The following is a 21650-nucleotide window of genomic DNA, read 5'->3' as shown; positions in this document are numbered from 1 at the left end:
CTGCTGGGAATGGGACATTATACAGTAACACCAGGGGGGGTGTCTGGGTGATGGCTGGAGAGGTGACTGCTGGGAATGGGACATTATACAGTAACACCGGGGGACGTGTCTGGGTGATGACTGGAGAGGTGACTGCTGGGAATGGGACATTATACAGTAACACCAGGGGATGTGTCTGGGTAATGACTGGGGAGGTGACTGCTGGGAATGGGACATTATACAGTAACACCAGGGGATGTGTCTGGGTGATGACTGGAGAGGTGACTGCTGGGAATGGGACATTATACAGTAACACCAGGGGATGTGTCTGAGTGATGACTGGAGAGGTGACTGCTGGGAATGGGACATTATACAGTAACACAGAGGGACGTGTCTGGGTGATGACTGGAGAGGTGACTGCTGGGAATGGGGCATTATACAGTAACACCGGGGGACGTGTCTGGGTGATCACTGGAGAGATGACAGCTGAGAATGGGGCATTATACAGTAACACCGGGGGATGTGTCTGGGTGGTGACTGGAGAGGTGACTGCTGGGAATGGGACATTATACAGTAACACAAGGGGAAGTGTCTGGGTGATGACTGGAGAGGTGACTGCTGGGAATGGGACATTATACAGTAACACCGGGGGATGTGTATGGGTGATGACTGGAGAGGTGACTGCTGGGAATGGGGCATTATACAGTAACACCAGGGGATGTGTCTGGTTGATGACTGGAGAGGTGACTGCTGGGAATGGGACATTATACAGTAACACCAGGGGAAGTGTCTGGGTGATGACTTGAGAGGTGACTGCTGGGAATGGGATATTATACAGTAACATCAGGGGACGTGTCTGGGTGATGACTGGAGAGGTGACTGCTGGGAATGGGACATTATACAGTAACACCAGGGGGTGTGTCTGGGTGATGGCTGGAGAGGTGACTGCTGGGAATGGGACATTATACAGTAACACCGGGGGACGTGTCTGGGTGATGACTGGAGAGGTGACTGCTGGGAATGGGACATTATACAGTAACACCAGGGGATGTGTCTGGGTAATGACTGGGGAGGTGACTGCTGGGAATGGGACATTATACAGTAACACCAGGGGATGTGTCTGGGTGATGACTGGAGAGGTGACTGCTGGGAATGGGACATTATACAGTCACTGGGGGATGTGTCTGGGTGATGACTGGAGAGGTGACTGCTGGGAATGGGACATTATACAGTAACACAGAGGGACGTGTCTGGGTGATGACTGGAGAGGTGACTGCTGGGAATGGGGCATTATACAGTAACACCGGGGGACGTGTCTGGGTGATCACTGGAGAGATGACAGCTGAGAATGGGGCATTATACAGTAACACCGGGGGATGTGTCTGGGTGGTGACTGGAGAGGTGACTGCTGGGAATGGGACATTATACAGTAACACAAGGGGAAGTGTCTGGGTGATGACTGGAGAGGTGACTGCTGGGAATGGGACATTATACAGTAACACCAGGGGATGTGTCTGGTTGATGACTGGAGAGGTGACTGCTGGGAATGGGACATTATACAGTAACACCAGGGGAAGTGTCTGGGTGATGACTTGAGAGGTGACTGCTGGGAATGGGATATTATACAGTAACATCAGGGGACGTGTCTGGGTGATGACTGGAGAGGTGACTGCTGGGAATGGGACATTATACAGTAACACCAGGGGACGTGTCTGGGTGATGACTGGAGAGGTGACTGCTGGGAATGGGACATTATACAGTAACACCGGGGGATGTGTATGGGTGATGACTGGAGAGGTGACTGCTGGGAATGGGGCATTATACAGTAACACCAGGGGATGTGTCTGGTTGATGACTGGAGAGGTGACTGCTGGGAATGGGACATTATACAGTAACACCAGGGGAAGTGTCTGGGTGATGACTGGAGAGGTGACTGCTGGGAATGGGATATTATACAGTAACATCAGGGGACGTGTCTGGGTGATGACTGGAGAGGTGACTGCTGGGAATGGGACATTATACAGTAACACCAGGGGACGTGTCTGGGTGATGACTGGAGAGGTGACTGCTGGGAATGGGACATTATACAGTAACACCAGGGGACATGTCTGGGTGATGACTGGAGAGGTGACTGCTGGGAATGGGACATTATACAGTAACACCAGGGGATGTGTCTGGGTGATGACTGGAGAGGTGACTGCTGGGAATGGGGCATTATACAGTAACACCAGGGAACGTGTCTGGGTGATGACTGGAGAGGTGACTGCTGGGAATGGGACATTATACAGTAACACCGGGGAATGTGTCTGGGTGATGACTGGATAGGTGACTGCTGGGAATGGGGTATTATACAGTAACACCAGGGGATGTGTCTGGGTGATGACTGGAGAGGTGACTGCTGGGAATGGGGCATTATACAGTAACACCAGGGGAAGTGTCTGGGTGATGACTGGAGAGGTGACTGCTGGGAATGGGATATTATACAGTAACACCAGGGGACGTGTCTGGGTGATGACTGGAGAGGTGACTGCTGGGAATGGGACATTATACAGTAACACCGGGGGATGTGTATGGGTGATGACTGGAGAGGTGACTGCTGGGAATGGGGCATTATACAGTAACACCAGGGGATGTGTCTGGTTGATGACTGGAGAGGTGACTGCTGGGAATGGGACATTATACAGTAACACCAGGGGAAGTGTCTGGGTGATGACTGGAGAGGTGACTGCTGGGAATGGGATATTATACAGTAACATCAGGGGACGTGTCTGGGTGATGACTGGAGAGGTGACTGCTGGGAATGAGACATTATACAGTAACACCAGGGGACGTGTCTGGGTGATGACTGGAGAGGTGACTGCTGGGAATGGGACATTATACAGTAACACCAGGGGACATGTCTGGGTGATGACTGGAGAGGTGACTGCTGGGAATGGGACATTATACAGTAACACCAGGGGATGTGTCTGGGTGATGACTGGAGAGGTGACTGCTGGGAATGGGGCATTATACAGTAACACCAGGGGACGTGTCTGGGTGATGACTGGAGAGGTGACTGCTGGGAATGGGACATTATACAGTAACACCGGGGAATGTGTCTGAGTGATGACTGGATAGGTGACTGCTGGGAATGGGGTATTATACAGTAACACCAGGGGATGTGTCTGGGTGATGACTGGAGAGGTGACTGCTGGGAATGGGGCATTATACAGTAACACCAGGGGATGTGTCTGGGTGATGACTGGAGAGGTGACTGCTGGGAATGGGACATTATACAGTAACACTAGGGGACGTGTCTGGGTGATGACTGGAGAGGTGACTGCTGGGAATGGGACATTATACAGTAACACCAGGGGATGTGTCTGGGTGATGACTGGAGAGGTGACTGCTGGGAATGGGACATTATACAGTAACACTAGGGGACGTGTCTGGGTGATGACTGGAGAGGTGACTGCTGGGAATGGGACATTATACAGTAACACCAGGGGATGTGTCTGGGTGATGACTGGAGAGGTGACTGCTGGGAATGGGACATTATACAGTAACACTAGGGGACGTGTCTGGGTGATGACTGGAGAGGTGACTGCTGGGAATGGGACATTATACAGTAACACCAGGGGATGTGTCTGGGTGATGACTGGAGAGGTGACTGCTGGGAATGGGACATTATACAGTAACACCAGGGGACGTGTCTGGGTGATGACTGTATCACTGTGTGTGTCAGGTTCCTATAAGGTGTCAGGATGTCACTGTCTATGTCTCCATGCAGGAGGGGGAGTATATAGAGAAACACACGCGTCTGTACAAGGATGTGATGATGGAGAATCACCGGCCCCTCACATCACTGGGTAAGAGGAGACTGTCATGTATTGTACAGGGGAGAGCAGGTATGGGGGCCCCTATATACACACATCATCTGATAATCACATATATACACTGTACTCAGTCACTGTGTGTCTCCTACAGATGGGCCCAGTAACAGAGATACCCCAGAGAGATGTCCCCGTCCTCTGTATTCCCAGGATTGTACAGAGGAGAATCACAGGATCCCACAGGAGGATCAGGTAGGTGGGATTTAGGGTCTCATCCAATATACCAAAGTGACTGTCACTATATGATCTGTAGAGGAGCTGTGTGTGTATTATACACTGATATTATACTGTTTCACCTCCGTTTAATCACTACGCAAATGCCATTGTATTTTCTGCTGCGGGGTACACTGGGCTCCACAAGGATTAACATCGAGTGTAGAGTAGGATCTTGATCCGAGGCACCAACAGGCTGAGAGCTTTTGACTGTTCCCAAGATGCTCAGTGCCGCCTCCTCTATAGCCCCGCCTCCTCTATAGCCCCGCCTCCTCTATAGCCCCGCCTCCGTGCACAGGAGCTCAGTCAGTAAGTTGGAGTCTTGCAGTAAGCAGGCACATAACAGGGGTGCTGCATTAGGCAGCCTATTGATGGGTTTATTGTAAAGGAAAAGACTGAAGATTCTTCTGACAGAGTAACAGGGCTGCAGCCGGTAACGTCTCCCAGACTTCCCTGACTGCAGCTCCATCACCCCCAGCGGCGCTGTATACTCCCGCGCCCTGGTTGCCGGGTCACTGCAGCGGAGGCTCCGGTTCTTTCACAGCATCAGTCACACACACGCCGCCGTCCTCCCGGATCGTGGGGGCCGCAGGTACGGGGGGGGGGGGGTAAGGGGTCTCTCTGGCCGCTCTTTACCGCGATCAAGCGCGGCTGTAGGAGGCGGGCTGCGCGTGCGCTGGCGTGGACACTTTTATTGGGCAGCCGCGCCACTAGCCACCAGGGACAATTACAGGGCACAGGTCTGGGTTTTTTATTATACATAACCCTGCTTTTCACTGCCCTCAGCGCCCGGTGGGGATGTCAGCAGGGGGAGCAGATCTGACCTGTGGCCCCTCCCCTAGCCCCAGGGCGCTATTTCTGCAAATGTTCCCGCCCTGGAGCTGCATCTCTCTCCCTCACTCCCGGTCAGCAGCCATTACAGACAGAGCTGAGCTGTTCCTGGGACTGCTGGGGCAAATCCTCCTCTGTAGAACCGCCTGACTGCCAGCGCTGTGCTTCCTATAGGACACTTAGTATTCTACCTGTCACTGGGACTGTGTTAGGTAAGAAAGAGCGCATACAGTCAGGGTGGTGTGGTACAAACACCCTGTGATATACATCCAGTGCTTACTGTACATTGTTATATCTATTGTTATCAATACTGAGTATTACTTTGTGTTGCTAGTCCAGTGCAGTTTATGGTGTATAATTTCTGCATGGTACGTGTGTGACTATATATGTGTGTGTGCATGTAGCTGCTGTGTGGCTGCCTTATTGCAGAGTATTTCACTCAGCGGGCAATTCCTATATTGTTATACCTGAGGGACTAAGTGTATCAGATTTCTTTCTGTATAATATAGGATTGTATCACAAGATATACTTGCTGTGTATTTTTCCTTGTGATTTATAGTCACCATATCGATTTATCTCTTGAACACCCGGTTTGTGCTGTCATAGTCACATCACCGGGTGTTCTTGCTGGGTATATTGCTGCTACACCTTGTACCAGGTTTCCCGATATTGTGCACGCTCTTATGTCTGCTACACGTGGCAATGACGCTGGGGCTTCTCCCACACTGCGTGGTAGTGAGGCCGCAGACGTAATGGAGGAAATGGTTGTTTCCTCTGCTCTACAAGTAACTACCGTCACCTCCCTGAAGGAACCGACGGATAGACATGTGGAGTGTTTTTTAAAAGCGATTTATACCCTAATGGGGGCGGTGCATAGGCCAACCATTGCAGCAACTTGGGCTGCTGAAGCTGTTGAGGCGTGGGATTAGGAGTTTGCGGCGGAACTGCCTTCCAATGCGTCTGAGCATGCTCGACAATGTCTCTTGTATATTACCACGGCTTCTCTGTACCTTAAGTAGGCGGCCTCCGATGCCGGGGTGCTCGAGACCAAGGCTGCTTCTATGTCTGTCTTGGCAAGACGTATCCTTTGGTTGAGATTCTGGTCGGTGGATGTGGATTCCAAGAAAACCCTGGAGGTGCTTCCTTTCAAGGGAGACATTCTCTTCGGAGAAGACCTCAATAAGATTGTGGCTAATCTGGCTACTGCTAAAACTGCTTGCCTACCTAGTACGGCTCCTTCCGCACAGAAGGCTAAAAGTACTTTCCCTCGGTCCTTTCGTACTCCAGGTAAAGCAAAAGGTCAGGCGTACCCAAAGCAAGCTCGTGCTTCCAGACCTGCCAAGCCCAGACCGAAGCGTGCCTGGGCCGCCCATCAGCCTGCTTCCATAACTGACAAGCCTGCCACATGACGGGGCGTGCCTCCCACTGGGGGATCCCAAGGTGGGGGACCTACTTCTAGGTTTTGCCCATGAATGGTTGCAGACCACTTCGGATAACTGGGTAAGGGAAGTCGTCACTCGAGGTTACGCCATACCTTTCAAGAATCGTCCCCCTCATCGATTTTGTTTGACAGATGTGCCTCTGGATCCGGCAAAAGCATACACTTGGCATTTGGTGGTGCACTCCCTCCTGTCCACCGGAGTGGTGGTACAGGTTCCTCTAGCTCAAAGAGGCAACGGGTTCTATTCAATGCTGTTCCTAGTCCCGAAAACCGGACGGGTCCTCACGGCCCATTCTCAATCTGAAGTCCTTGAACAAGCATGTGCGGGTCTCCCAACTTTCGTATGGAAACTCTGCGCTCTATTGTTCTGGCCTTGGAGCCTGGGGACTTTATGGTCTCCCTGGACATACAGGATGCCTTCCTGCATATTCCTATTGCGGTATCTCATCAGCAGTACCTGAGGTTTGCGGTGGGCAACCTACATTACCAATTTCGGGCGTTACCCTTTGGTTTGACAACGGCTCCCCGAGTTTTCACCAAAGTTATGGCGGTCATGACAGCTTCACTCCGCCGTCAAGGGGTCAGGATCCTGCCGTATCTGGATGAATTGTTGATCCTGGCGAATTCCCCAGATCTTCTCCTGTGTCATCTCGATCTGACGGTCCAGTGCATGAAAGCCCACGGGTGGCTGATCAACTGGAAGAAATCCTCCCTGGTTCCTGCTCGGAGCATGGTACACCTGTGAGCGTTATTGGACACTCACAACCAGCAGTTGTTCCTGTCTAAGGAGAAAGTCCTGAAACTTCAGGACAGGATTCAATGCTTCCTATCTCGTCCGCAAGTGTTGATTCATTCGGCAATGCAAGTGCTAGGTCTCATGGTGTCGGCTTTCGACATGGTGGAGTATGCTCAATTCCATTCTCGCCCTCTGCAGAAGTTGATTCTGTCCAAGTGGGACGGCCTGCCTCACCGGATCAGGTTTCACATGATCTCCTTGTCTCCGGGGGTCCTCCTGTCACTGAGCTGGTGGCCCCAGGACCAACGGTTGTGCAGGGGCCGTCCCTTCTGGATATCCAACTGGGTCCTGCTGACGACGGATGCCAGTCTAAGAGGTTGGGGAGCAGTGTTGGAAAAGCACTCTCTTCAGGGTCGGTGGACCAAGGAGGAGTCTCTACTCCCGATAAATATTCTGGAACTGCGGGCAGTGTTCAATGCGTTGACAATGGCCCAGCATCTCATACAGAACAGACCTGTTCAAGTAGAATGGACAATGCCACTACAGTGACGTACAGCAATCAGAGCGGCTCTCGAAGCCGCATGGCATTGAGGGAAGTATCACAGATTCTTCAGTGGGTGGAACATCATCTGCCAGCCATATCGGCAGTGTTTATTCTGGGCGTCCTAAACTGGGAAGCGGACTTTCTCATTCATCAGGACGTACATGCCAGAGAGTGGAGCCTCCATCCAGAAGTGTTTCAACTCCTCGTGGACAAGTGGGGCCTTCCAGATGTGGACCTGATGGCATCTCGACACAATCACAAGGTTCCAGTTTTCGGAGCAAGGACAAGGGATCCTCAAGCTGCGTTCGTGGACGTTCTGGCAATACCATGGAACTTTCAGCTACCTTATGTGTTCCCTCCGGTGTCACTCCTGCCCAGAGTAATACGGAAGTTCAAGCAAGAAGGCGGAAACCTACTTCTGGTTGCTCTAGCATGGCCCAGATGGCACTGGTTCTCCGATCTACTGGGACTCTCGTGGGATCGTCCCCTTCTACTTCCACAACGACCGGACCTCCTCGTTCAGGGCCCTTGTGTTTACCAGGATTTGGCCCATCTGGCATTGACGGCGTAGCTCTTGAAGCTTCCGTCCTGAGGGCCAAGGGTTTTTCTGAGGTGGTCGTTCAAACTGTGTTGAAGGCCCGTAAGCCGGCTTCTGCTCTGATCTACCATAGGGTCTGGAATGCTTACTTCACTTGGCGTGCGTCTCATAATCATGACATTTCGAAGTTTAGTACGGCCAAACTATTGGCCTTTCTACAACAGGGCCTGGACTTAGGCCTGCGTCTGGCCTCCCTCAAGGTTCACATCTCTGCCATCCCTCAAGGTTCACATCTCTGCTTTGTTCCTTTGGTTTCAGAGAAAGATAGTTACCCTACCTGATGTCCATACATTCACTCGGGGTTTGCAGCGGATTCAGCCTACATATGTGCCACCTGTGGCCCCTTGGGACTTGTCGTGGTTTTGGAGGCCTTGTAAGAGTCTCCGTTTGAGCCCTCTTGCCTTTGCTGACCTTAAGTGGCTGTCCCTTAAGGTCCTCTTCTTGCTGGCGATTGTTTCAGATAGAAGGGTATCGGACTTGGGTGCCTTATCCTGTAAGTCTCCCTATTACATTTTTCACCGTGAACGGCCGGTTCTTAGAATGCGGCCAGGTTATTTGCCTATGGTGGTGTCTTCCTTCCACCTTAACCAGGAGATTGTGGTTCCGGCTTTTAATTCTCCTGAGTTGTCTTCCAAAGAGCGGTCTTTGGATGTGGTACGGGCTCTCCGTATCTATGTGAAGAGAACTACCTCTTTTAGGAAATCTGATTCTCTTTTTGTGTTGTTTGGTTTTCACAAACGTGGCTGGCCTGTTTCCAAGCAATTGGCCAGGTGGATTAGAATGGTGATTGCACATGGTTATGTACAGGCTGGTCATCCGGTTCCTGCTACCATTAAATCCCATTCTACTTGGTCGGTTGGACCTTCTTGGGCGGCCCACCATGGTGCGACCCTTGAACAGTTGTGCAAGAGGGCAACATGGTCCTCTGGGAACACGTTTATAAGGTTCTATGCCTTCGATACTTCCGCCTCCCAGGATGCTTCCTTTGGACACCGGGTTGTTGTACTCGCTACAGTGCTTCCCCTCCCATAAGGAACTGCTTTAGGATATCCCCGATGTTAATCCTTGTGGAGCCCAGTGTACCCTGCAGCAGAAAACAAGATTTATGGTAAGAACTTACTGTTGTTAAATCTGTTTCTGCGAGGTACACTGGGCTCCACAAGGCGTCCACCCTTACGCACTTAGCTTCTTTGGATTGGTATTGGCATTAGCCGCTGACACCCTTTCCTGTGGGGAGTGTGCGGTGTACTTGGCTACGAGCGATTGTCATCTCTGATACCTGCTACTGCATTGGGCTGGTTAACGAAACTGAGCTCCTGTGCACGGAGGTGGGGTTATAGAGGAGGTGGCGCAGTGTATCTTGGGAACAGTCAAAAGCTTTGAGCCTGTTGGTACCCCGGATCAAGATCCTACTCTACATCCGATGTTATCCTTGTGGAGCCCAGTGTACCACGCAGAAAGATTTAACAACGGTAAGTTCTTACCATAAATATCTTTATTTTTTGGTTATTTAGATAGAACGTCTGTCTGATATTAAGGCAGAAGATATAGAGGAAGAAGAAGAGACGTATGTGAATGATATAAAGGCAGAAGATACAGAGGGAGAAGAAGAGACGTATGTGACTGATATAAAGGCAGAAGATATAGAGGGAGAAGAAGAGACGTATGTGACTGATATGAAGGCAGAAGATATAGAGGAAGAAGCAGAGACGTATGTGAGGGGTGATCAGCAGTGTAAGGAGGAGGAGATCCCTACAGATATCAGCACAGGTGAGTAATAAACACTTATTACAGAAGTCACATTCTCATTGCTCAGTCACTACAGCAATCTCTTATCCTACACCCTCCTCCGCCATCAGCCCTATTCTCAGTTGGGTGTTTCTAACCCAAGGCTATCCATGACAAATATCACATAGAGAGTTATTACACACTTATTATAATGTTATTAAAAGTAACAAGCAGAAGTTTATTATTAGTGATTATATAGAAATGTGTATATATGTATGTATGTATGTATGTATATAATATAATTAGTATTGTTTTTTGTGGAGTGCCTAATTTATATGCATTTTGTTAGATGATGCAGGTGTGAAATATTTCCTGCTATACAGTAGACCTGAGCCCACCAAATACAATTCGTATAAGATTCAGAAATAAAATGAAATTTGAATCTAGAACTTCAAGTAAAACAGATTAAAAGCTTATCACAAGTACATATCTGTATAATCATAAGACAAGCATTTTGCACTTGTTGTCACCCTTGCATGGGTGGGCTTGTTCTTATCCACTCCAATTCACTCTAAATCCAAATTGCGCGTCTTCCAACGCGTTTCGTCAATAGCGACTTCTTCAGGGGTGTTTTCTGTTAAAGGCTTTATTCTCAAATATCAGTGTAGACTTGAAATAATTGTGTAACCTTCAGACGGTAATTGTGGACTTGTTCATGATGAACACATTCCTAATTACTTGTGAATAATAGTTCCTGCTCTGTGCAGTTCTGAGGTTATGACTTTAGGGAATGTAATGGCCAGATCCAATATTGCTCAATCTAAGGTTTCCCAGTAGCCTTACTACATACATAAATGTGTCTTGCACTCACTATATTAACTAACAATAATAAACAGTGGAGTTTTAGTTCATGTATTGCTCAGTGCATTTAAGCCTGCAGCCCCGACAAGGGACCCCACTATACTGCAGGTGCTACTCTATTGCTCAAAATAATTACCATAAAAACAGCTATCACATTAGTGTTAAACTTTAGGTATGCTCTCAGTGGCGGAACAGTTGCCGAAAGGCTTGGATTGGTTTTCAGAGCACCAGTCTGACGTGCTACCACATCTCACATGGCCCTCCAATTCACCAGATCTGGGACTGCTTGGCTGGGTCCGGCATTGTACTGTTGGTGCATTTCCTGATGCGTTTGGAATGATTGATGGTTGCTAGGCGCTTTAAATGCCTGTGGTCCTGATTTGTCATGATCTGCATTCGCCCACTGTTCCGCCGCTGAGATTCTTGGTGTCCATACTTCTTCCACTGTAGATGGATACTACTCACTGTCTACAAGGGATCACCAACAAACAAATGCCGGTCTCGGCCAAAACCAATGGCTCCCTTTTGCCAGTCGCATCACGTGCACGACCCATGGTTCCATCTGAAAAAGAAACAATATCTCAACAAATTTGCATTGTATCAATACCTCAGACATTCACAATGATCATCCAGTAGTTGTAGTGTCACCATCTACACGCATGTGCACATCAGTGTTTTGTTTGGTGCGGCAGGAGCCAGACCATGGTCAGAGGGCTGCTGTTTTTTTAGCAGCCATAAGTTTTCTTATTTCTCATACGTCCTAGAGGATGCTGGGGTCACTTCAGAACCATGGGGTATAGACGGATCCGCAGGAGACATGGGCACTTTAAGACTTTTCCAGAGTGTGAACTGGCTCCTGCCTCTATGCCCCTCCTCCAGACCTCAGTTTAGAATCTGTGCCCAGGCAGACTGGATGCACTCCAGGGGAGCTCTACTGAGTTTCTCGGGAAAAGACTTGTTAGGTTTTTTATTTTCAGGGAGCACTGCTGGCAACAGTCTCCCTGCTTCGTGGGACCTAGGGGAGGATGTAGGAACCAACTTCTGTGAGTTTCATGGCTCTGCTTCTAAGCTGACAGGACACCATTAGCTCCTGAGGGGTACAGAACGCTAGCTGCGGATATGTGCTCACTCCCACAGCCTGCCGTCACCCCCCTTACAGCGCCAGAAGTCAGAAGACAGGTGAGTAAGAGGAAAAGACTCTTCAACATCGGGACGGCTAGAAAGGTACCGCGCAGCGGGCGGGAACGCTGTGCGCCATGCTTCCACACACACAGGTACTGCAGGGTGCAGGGCGTGGGGGGAGGGGGGGTGCCCTGGGCAGCATGAACCCTTATAGGACTGGCAGATTAGGGGCATAAGTTGCTGCGGCACAGTCCTACCCCACGCCAGTATAAACATGAGTCTAAGTCTGAGTGAAAGCGCGCCATTACGGGGGCGGGGCTTCTTCCTCAGACAGCCAGCACACTGCTCAGCGCCATTTTCTCTCCCTCCAGGCTGCAGAGAAGACCGCTGGTCCTCCTCCACTGCTGAAACAAGTATCCGGGTGTAAAACGGGGGGGGGGGGGGGGGGCGCAGTGAAATTTGGTGCTATGTACATTGTGTAATTATAAAAGCACTGCAGCTCTGTAGGCATTTTGTGTTTCACAGACAATTACTGGCGCTGAGTTGTGAGCTGGCAATTCCTTCTGTATCCTTCTGACAGATTTTACTGTGGGTCTGTCCCCTATAAGCCCCGGAGTGTCTGTGGTGTGGTGTACACGCGTGTGACATGTCTGAGGCAGGGAGTTCTTCCCCTGAGGAAGCCATTATGGGGACACAGGGTTGTAATGTGATGTCGCTACCGGCACACCATGAGCCTGAATGGGTGAAAGAATTACGTGATAGTGTGAATCATATCAGTAAGAGATTGAATAAGTCTGAGTCTCATGCAGAAACTTGGAGAAAGTCTGTGGAAGATGTGATTTGTCAAAACTCTGTGTTTTCAACCACAGGGGATCCCTCTGGGTCCCATAAGAGGTCATTTGCTCAGGTTATACAGACCGACACGGACGCTGATTCCTGTGTCGACACTGGTGATTCCAGGGCAATAGATCCAAAATTAGCTAAAAACATTCAGTACATGATTGTGGCTATAAAGGAGGTGTTAGAGGTTACGGAGATCCCTTCTTTACCTCAGCAGAAGGTTTACCTCTATAAAGAAAAGAAAACTAATGTAACGTTTCCTCCTTCTCATGAACTGAACACTCTCTTTGGGGGTGTCTGGGCAAACCTGGGACGGCTGCTCTCAAGGAGCCGGCAGAACAAAAGTTGGAGACTACATTAAAGTTTTTATGTGGCCAATGGGACACTACTCATGGCCTACCATTGCCTGTGCGTGGGTGAGTAGTGCTATTGAAAAGTGGTCAGATAACTTGTCTTCTGAAATTGACACAATAGATAGAGACAAGATTCTCCTTACGTTGGGTCATATAAAAGACGCTGCAGCATACATGCGTGAAGCTATGAGAGATATTGGGCTCTTGGGATCAAGAGCATCTACCATGGCAGTCTTGGCACGGAGGGCGTTGTGGATTCGCCAGTGGAATGCTGACGCAGATTCCAAAAGAAATATGGAGTCTCTCCCTTATAATGGAGAGGCCTTGTTTGGTGATGGGCTAGATGCTTTAGTTTCTGCGGCTAACGCAGGTAAATCAACTTTTTTGCCTTATGCTCCTACGTCGGCAAAGAAACCTCATCACTTTCAGATGCAGTCCTTTCGGCCCAATAGATACAAAAAGGGTAAAGGTTCCCCTTTCTTGGCAGGTAGAGGAAGGGGACGAGGAAAAAGGTCCTCAGCGTCCCCAGGATCACAGGAGCAGAAATCACCTGCTTCTGCCAAGTCTACAATATGACGCTGGGGCTCGTCTGCAGCTTTTCAGTCAGTTCTGGGTTCATTCTGGCCTAGACCCGTGGGTCTTACAAATTGTGTCCCACAGGTACAAACTGGAGTTTCAAGGCTTTCCCGCTTTTAGAAATCGGCCTTACCAGTTTCTCTCCCCGATAGGGAGGTGGTAACTGTAGCAATACAAAAATTGTGTCAGGATCAAGTCATTGTCCTGGTTCCCTTCTCACAACAGGGAGAAGGTTTTTATTCAAGCCTCTTCGTAGTTCCGAAGCCGGACGGCTCGGTCAGACCGATCCTGAACCTAAAATCTCTGAATCTATACCTGAAAAGGTTCAAATTCAAGATAGAATCTCTGACAGCAGTGATCTCCAGTCTGGAGGAAGGGAATTTCATGGTATCCGTGGACATAAAAGATGCCTACTTACATGTTCCCATTTATCCTCTGCATCAAGCTTATCTGAGATTCGCGGTACAGGATTGTCATTACTAATTTCAGACGTTGCCGTTTGGACTCTCCACGGCACCGAGGGTCTTCACCAAGGTGATGGCGAAGATGATGGTCCTCCTTCGTCAGAAAGGAGTCATTATAATTCCCTACCTGGACGATCTCCTAATAAAAGCGAGGTCCAGGGAACGGTTGGTGCAGAACATTGCACTCTCCCCGACAGTGCTTCAACAACACGGTTGGATCATAAACATTCCAAAATCACAATTGGAACCTACAACAAAGTTATCCTTTCTGGGAATGATTCTGGACACAAAAGTACAGAGGGTATTTCTTCCAGTGGAAAAGGCTCTGGAAATCGCTTTTGTGGTGGCTACACAGTGCTCACCTACTGCAGGGTCGCAGGTTCGGGATTCAGGGTGGTTCGGGATTCAGGACTGGGTCCTGGTAACCACGGATACAAGTCTCCGAGGCTGGGGGGCAGTCAAACGGAGTAAGCTTCCAAGGAAGATGGTCAAGTCAGGAATCTTGTCTTCACATAAACGTTCTGGAGTTGAGAGCCATTTACAACGGCCGTCTACAAGCGGAGCATCTTCTTCAAGATCTAACCGTACAGATCCATTCCGACAATGTAACAGCAGTGGCGTACATAAACAGTCAGGGCAGAATGAAAAGCAGAGCGGCGATGGCAGAGGCGACAAGAATCCTCCTCTGGGCGGAAAAACATGCAAGCACTCTCTGCAATTTTCATTCCGGGAGTGGACAACTGGGAAGCAGACTTCCTCAGCAGACACGATCTCCATCCAGAAGAATGGGGCCTCCACCCACACGTCTTCGCAGAGGTGGCAGATCTTTGGTGAGTCCCTCAAGTAGACATGATGGCATCTCGTCTCAACAAGAAGCTTCAGAGATATTATTCCAGGTCGAGTGACCCTCAAGCAATAGCAGTGGATGCACTGGTGACACAGTGGGTGTTTCAGTCGGTGTATGTCTTCCCTCCACTTCCACTGATTCCAAAAGTTCTCAAGATTGTTAGAAGAATAAGGGTTCAGGCGATCCTCATTGTCCCAGACTTGCCAAGGAGGGCTTGGTATCCAGATCTTCAAGAGTTAATCATAGAAAATCCTCAACCTCTTCTTCTTCGCGAGGACCTGCTGCAGCAGGGGCCGTGCGTGTATCAAGACTTATCGCGGCTACGTTTGACGGCATGGCTGAACGCCAGATCCTAGCCCGAAAGGGTATTCCAGAAGAAGTCATTCCCACTTTCATTCAGGCCAGGAAAGGAGTAACGTCTAAACATTACCACCGTATTTGGAGAAAATATGTATCTTGGTGTGAATCCAAGAAGGCTCCAAAGGAACAGTTTCACTTGGGACGTTTTTCTCCTATTTCTACAGGCGGGTGTGGATGCGGGTCTGAAATTGGGCTCCATTAAGGTCCAGATTTCGGCCTTATCAATTTTCTTTCAGAAACAACTCCCTTCCAGAAGTTCAGACGTTCGTGAAAGGGGTTTTGCACAATTAACTTCCATTTGTGCCTCCAGTGGCACTGTGGGATCTTTTTTAATTCAATATATTTTTATTTGATTTTCTGTCAAACATACATAACATAGCAATAACAATGCAAAAATAAAAAGAAAGAAAAACCATAGCATGTGCTCTGTGTATTCGTTTTTGGTTCAACAGTTATTGTAAAGAGCGACATAGCAACATAAGCATATAACGAGAGTTGCAGACAACTATATTATAACCGCACTAAGCATCCTTTGTACATCACATCAGGTCATGCAGTAGTATTATATAAATTTATCAAAAGAACAACACAGGTTATCAGTGGGGAGAGGCTTGGGTATATTGGTACCATGGTGACGATAGCCACCTATCCCATATCTTGTAATATTTTACCGGGGCTTTCCTAGATATGTAAACAAATTTTTCGTGGGACGCAACCGAATTCACTAGTGGTATCCATTTATTAACATCGGGGCCGGCAGCCGCCATCCATGAGCGTGCTATCAGTACCTTTGCCAGAGCACATAGGTTAAGAGTATATCTTCTGGAATGGGCATCCAGTATTTCCTCGTCTATGACCCCGAGGGTACACACAAGGGGAGTAAACACATCTAGGGGGATTCCCGTAGCGGCCATAATCTGTATCAGCTCCCGCCAAAAGTCCTGCACAACCGGGCAGGTCCATAATAGATGCCAGAAGGTACCGTCAAGAGAGGCACACTTCGGGCATCTAGAGTCGCTCCGTCCCCCCATATTGACAAGACGTCTGGGAGTGATGTAGACTCTGTGTAGTATAAACAGGTGTATCTGTTGAAAACGGGCCGATGTGGTAGCTGCGCGCGCAGCCCCCAGGGCTTCCTCCCATATTTCCAGGGAGATCGGACCCACATCCACCTCCCATTTGGCTTTAAGGTGCAAGAGACTGTTAGAATGATGGGCACCGAGCAGAGCGGAGTAGAGAGCGGAGATAGACCCCGTTCCTAGGCTATCGGTCAGGAGCAGGTGGGCTGGGGACTTCCGAAGGAGAGGCGGAGCAGCCCCAAACTGGGACGCGCAAGCGTGGCGAAGCTGAATATATCTGTAATAGTAGGATGCGGGTATATTGAACTCAGTTCGCATTTGTCCAAAGGAAATGAATGTACCCGAGGAATATAAGTGATTAATGGAGAGAACCCCCCAGCGTCCCCACACCGAACCTACATGTAGGGATGTGAAGTGTGTGAGAGCCCGAGTGTGCATCAATGGGGTGTCAGGATCCCATCCCTCTCCTTCTAACATGGAGTGTATCTGTCTCCAAACCATAATTGCTTGTTTGACCAGCGGCATCTTTAGGAGTGCTACATTATCACTAAGTAGGAGCTGAAGGGGTGTCAAATTTATGTTAAGCGCTAGTAAGACGTTAGAGATTAATAGGTCCCTGGACGGAACAGATACCCAAGGAATTAGGTGGAACAGCTGAGCTGCTAAGTAATAAAATCTAAGTTTCGGGAGAGCCAGCCCACCCGAGTCCCGGGACCTAGTTAAAGTATCCAGTCCAATCCTAGCTCTACGGTTAGACCACACCAGTGAAGACAAGATACCATCTATGATACCAAATAGTTTCTGGGGGAGGTAGACGGGGGAATGTTGGAGGACATATAGCATTTTAGGTAATACAACCATTTTAATTAGATTTATCCTACCCGTAACTGTAAGTGGCAGTTTACTCCACACCCTGATACGGGACCGCAGATAGTCTATTTGTGGGTGTATATTCAGCTCAATAAATTGCGTGGACTGGTTAGTAACCCATACCCCCAGGTATTTGAAGGAGTCCACCCAGCGAAGCGGCAGGCCCCCGGGGGGGCAGACAGGACAGGGGCCTCTTAGCGGAAGGACACAGGACTTGTCCCAATTGATGGACAGACCAGAGAATCCCCCAAAAGTGACAATAATTTCCAGAATATGAGGCATATTAGCAGAATAATCAGGTACGAACAACAATATGTCGTCTGCATAAAGAGCAATTTTGTCTGTCCTGCCACCCAACCGGAGGCCCGCCACCCGCGGGGAAGATCTAACAATGCCGGCCAGAGGCTCTATTGCTAGAGCAAATAAGATTGGGGACAGAGGACAGCCCTGCCTTGTCCCTCTCTGTAGGGAGAAAGATGAGGATATATGGCCATTAACTGATACCCTAGCCCGGGGTGCAGAGTAAAGTAACTGGACCCACTTTTTAAAAATAGGTCCGAACCCAAATCTGTCCATCGTCCCCCACAAGAAGCCCCACTCCACAGAATCAAATGCCTTAGCTGCATCCAGGGATACTATAGCTGAGGAGCAGGACCCCTCGCGAGGGGCTTGGAGCTGCGTGTAAAGTCTACGTAAGTTAGGTAAAGTGGACCGGCCCAGCATGAACCCTGATTGATCTTCGTGTATCAATTGTAGAATCACCTCACTGAGCCTTGTTGCTAGAATTTTAGCTAAAATCTTAACGTCAGTTGTCAGCAAGGAGATCGGGCGGTAAGATTCGACCCGTGTTGGGTCCTTATCTGGCTTAAGGAGGACTATAATTAGGGCCTCAGCCATAGAGTCAGGCAGCCGACCCTGTACAAACAGTGTATTATATAGAGTAAGGAGTTTAGGGCCATAAAAGGGTAAGTGCTTTTTATAAAGTTCCAGGGGGATTCCGTCAAGGCCCGGGGTTTTCCCTCCAGGAAATGAGTTAATCGCTGATTCCACCTCAGTCAGTGTCAAGGGGGAGTCCAGAAAAGCTGTAGCGTCTTGGGACAGCCTGGGTAATGAAATATCAGCCAAATACGCCTCTATTTCGGTCTCGGAGTGGGTAAGCCTAGAGCTGTACAGTCGTCTATAGTAATCTGCAAAGACCCCCACAATATCAGGCGTGTTAGAATGAGTAGTTTTGTCATTGGTACAAATTACAGACACCGTGTTAGATGCTCTATCTGCACCCGCCAACACTGCCATGAAGCTACCAGACCTATCGCCCGTTGCGTAGTACGTGTGTTGAGCATAGAGTAGGCGGTATTTAGCCTTCTCAGCCAGACATTCACGCCACTCAGCCTGCGCAAGCAGCCACCTCTCCCTCGTAGTATCCAGACCATCAGTCATATACTGCAGCTCCAGCTTCCTACATCCTGCTTCAAGGTTACGCTCATCCCGGGCATAGCCAGATTTCAAAGCTGCCACTCTCTTGATCAGGGTGCCACGGACATGTGCCTTAAAGGCATCCCATAGTATTGTATCAGACACCGAACCCTGATTTTCCCGCAAAAAGACCTCCCATATCTCCTCCAACTCCGCACCGGTGCCCATCTGGGTCAACCAAAAGGGATTAAACCTCCAAAACCGCACCCCCCTAACATCTCCCATATCTAGACTAAGGATTACCGGGGAATGGTCTGATATGCCCCTAGTAGCATAGTGAACATCAATCACCCGCGGCAGCAGGCCCCTAGAGGTGAGTGCCAGATCTATCCTAGAAAAGGATAAGTAGGTAGGAGAAAAACATGTATACTGTCGTGTACCAGGATGACGAGCCCTCCATGCATCAACCAAGCCCAGACTGTCTACCAGTAGCGCAAAGTCCCTCCTCCGCGTCACCGGAGCATCAGGGGACCTTCTAGTTCGATCTAGAGCATGGTCGAGGACATTATTAAAGTCTCCAAGACAGACTATTGCAACATTCGGATACATCGCTATAAACTCAGCTGCCTTTCTGAGAACCGCCGGAGAATAAGGGGGCGGTATATAAACAGCCAGGATAAGTACAGACATAGCATAAACTTTGCATTTTATAAAGACATATCTGCCCCACTGGTCCAGTTGGACCTGATCAAGAACAAACGGGACCGACCTTCTAACTAGGATCGACACACCCCGTGAATGTGTCGTGTGGGTGGAGTGGTAAGCCCATCCCACCCATGGTTTCTTAAGAGCAAGGACTTTTGCCCCCACTAAGTGGGTCTCCATGAGGCAAATAACATCTGCAGCATATTGTTTCACATGTCGAAGCACTAGTGAACGCTTGACCTTATCGTTTAGCCCCCGGACGTTCCAGGATATTAATTTGAGTTGGTTAGAGGCCATAAGTCAGGACACTCCATAGTATACGGTCGGTCCCGCGTATCCCCGCCAGACCCTCTACTTCAAAACTAGATGCAGTAGTAAAAATCAATAACCCCATAGCGTCTGCAACACATACAAGAAATGAAAAAAAGGAAACAAACAACAAAATACGTTCCCTCCCATCCTGCCCCCCCCCCCCCCCACCCTGTATACCCTCCCGAACTGAGGCATACCTTCCCCCATTAACCTGTTCCCTTACAACAAAGAGAAAAAACACAAAAAACAAAAATTAGCCTAACATGTGAGGGCAATGAGTAAAATGGCCCAAAGACAAAAAGCGTAGGTCCCCCTCCCTTAGCTAGAAAAGGTGAGGAGATCCCACCCCGAGCCCTAAACAGAGACATCAACAAGCCGAGTAATGCACTGCGATATGGATAACAGTAAGAAGTACCAGCCTAGACATAGGACTTTACATCACACATTAAGGATCAGGAGCAAGCGCCCGTCTGGCCGGGGCCCATCGATCCAACCACAGGGCAGCGTCCCGAGGTGTAGCAAAAAATCTTGATTCTCCATCCGCCACTACCCTCAGCCTAGAGGGAAACAGCATTGCATATTGTAGATTAAGTTCCCTGAGGCGTCTTTTAATCGGAACAAATTGTGCACGCTCCTTTTGTACCTCCAGCGCAAAGTCCGGAAACACTGAAATTTTGGAGCCATTCCACATCAGGGGTCCCTTGGTGCGTGCCAAGGATAGAACTGCATCTCGATCTCGATAGTGAAGGAATTTCGCTATGAGTGTGCGCGGCGGCGCACCCGGCGGCAACGGCCTGAAAGGAATTCTGTGGGCTCGTTCCACCGTGAAGAATGGCGTGAAGGATTCAACTCCAAGAGAATTTTTCAGCCAAGATTCCACGAACTGCTCAGGGGAGCTGCCCTCCTCTTTTTCCGGGAGCCCCACAAAACGGATGTTATTCCTTCTCAGTCTGCCTTCCATGTCTAGCATCTTGCTTTTAATATCGGACAGCTGACCATCCATGGCGGTGACACGGGAGCTAAGCGGGGGGAATTTATCCTTTAGCGTGGATGTTCGTGTCTCGACCTCACCGACCCGCTCTCTAATCTTTTGGATATCGTGGTGGATTATGGTCAGGTCGGCTTGTACTTGGCCTATCTTGTCAGAGAGACGGGATTCGCTAGCCGCCAGGGCTTCCAACACTTTATGCAGCACATCATCCGAGGCAGCGCCGGAGGATGTCGAGTGGCTGGGGGACCCCGGTGTCGGGGCGTCTCCACCCCCATCCGCCGCCGCCGCGCGCCCTCTGGGGGTATGCGAGTATTGTGCGAGCCGGGCCGCAGTCGATTTATGATGATTCTTCACCATTTTGTAGATATCTTATAGTAGTGCAGAATCAGTAGATCAGAGAGTATCAATCAGCAACCCAGAGGTTATGTGGTTCAGAATAACAGTGAAGTATGCACACCCTGGAAGCAGCAGGACACAGTCTCAGCTCCTCAGACCACCATATATAACAGATCAGTGCCTTTCCTCAGAAGCATGCAGGGGAGACCTCTGAGGAGGATACCCGACCCCTATAATATATGGGCTTCCCAGCCCAGGGCTATTTAGCACTCAAGTAGCACAGAAGATATGAGGGGGGGTTGAGGGTGTCTCGGTTTACTGCAGCACTGGAGGGAGCAAGGAAAACGGTGTACAGGGTCCAGCAGTCAGGTACCTTATTCCCCCATGTGAGGGGGGGACGCGGGCAGTACAGCACTCAGTAGCTGAGAGGATTATTGCAGGCTCCGGCAGGGTCACTCATGCGCTCCCCGTGTAATCAGCTCCAGCACAGCGCATTCTCCAGGGGCCGCGCCAGAGAGCCGGGACCGGAAGTCACGGCGCCATTTTAGGTGCAGAGGGAGGCCAGAAAGGAGAAAC

The 21650-nt window shown here is 49.5% G+C and overlaps 1 protein-coding gene across 1 annotated transcript in view; it reads left to right on the top strand.

The window, feature by feature from the left end:
* Window positions 1–21650, top strand: part of LOC134983206 (oocyte zinc finger protein XlCOF22-like) — a 48426-nt gene that overhangs the window by 4737 nt on the left and 22039 nt on the right. Inside the window, exons 3-5 of the mRNA XM_063948947.1 lie at window positions 3749–3827; window positions 3946–4043; window positions 9729–9984. Coding sequence (XP_063805017.1) covers window positions 3794–3827; window positions 3946–4043; window positions 9729–9984 — 388 coding nt within the window. The 5' untranslated portion in view covers window positions 3749–3793. The remainder of the gene's footprint in view (window positions 1–3748; window positions 3828–3945; window positions 4044–9728; window positions 9985–21650) is intronic.

This window comes from Pseudophryne corroboree (assembly GCF_028390025.1).
Source record: "Pseudophryne corroboree isolate aPseCor3 chromosome 3 unlocalized genomic scaffold, aPseCor3.hap2 SUPER_3_unloc_10, whole genome shotgun sequence".
NCBI lineage: Eukaryota > Metazoa > Chordata > Amphibia > Anura > Myobatrachidae > Pseudophryne > Pseudophryne corroboree.
The sequence above is the reverse complement of the archived record's forward strand: the minus strand, read 5'-3'. Positions and strand labels throughout refer to the sequence as shown.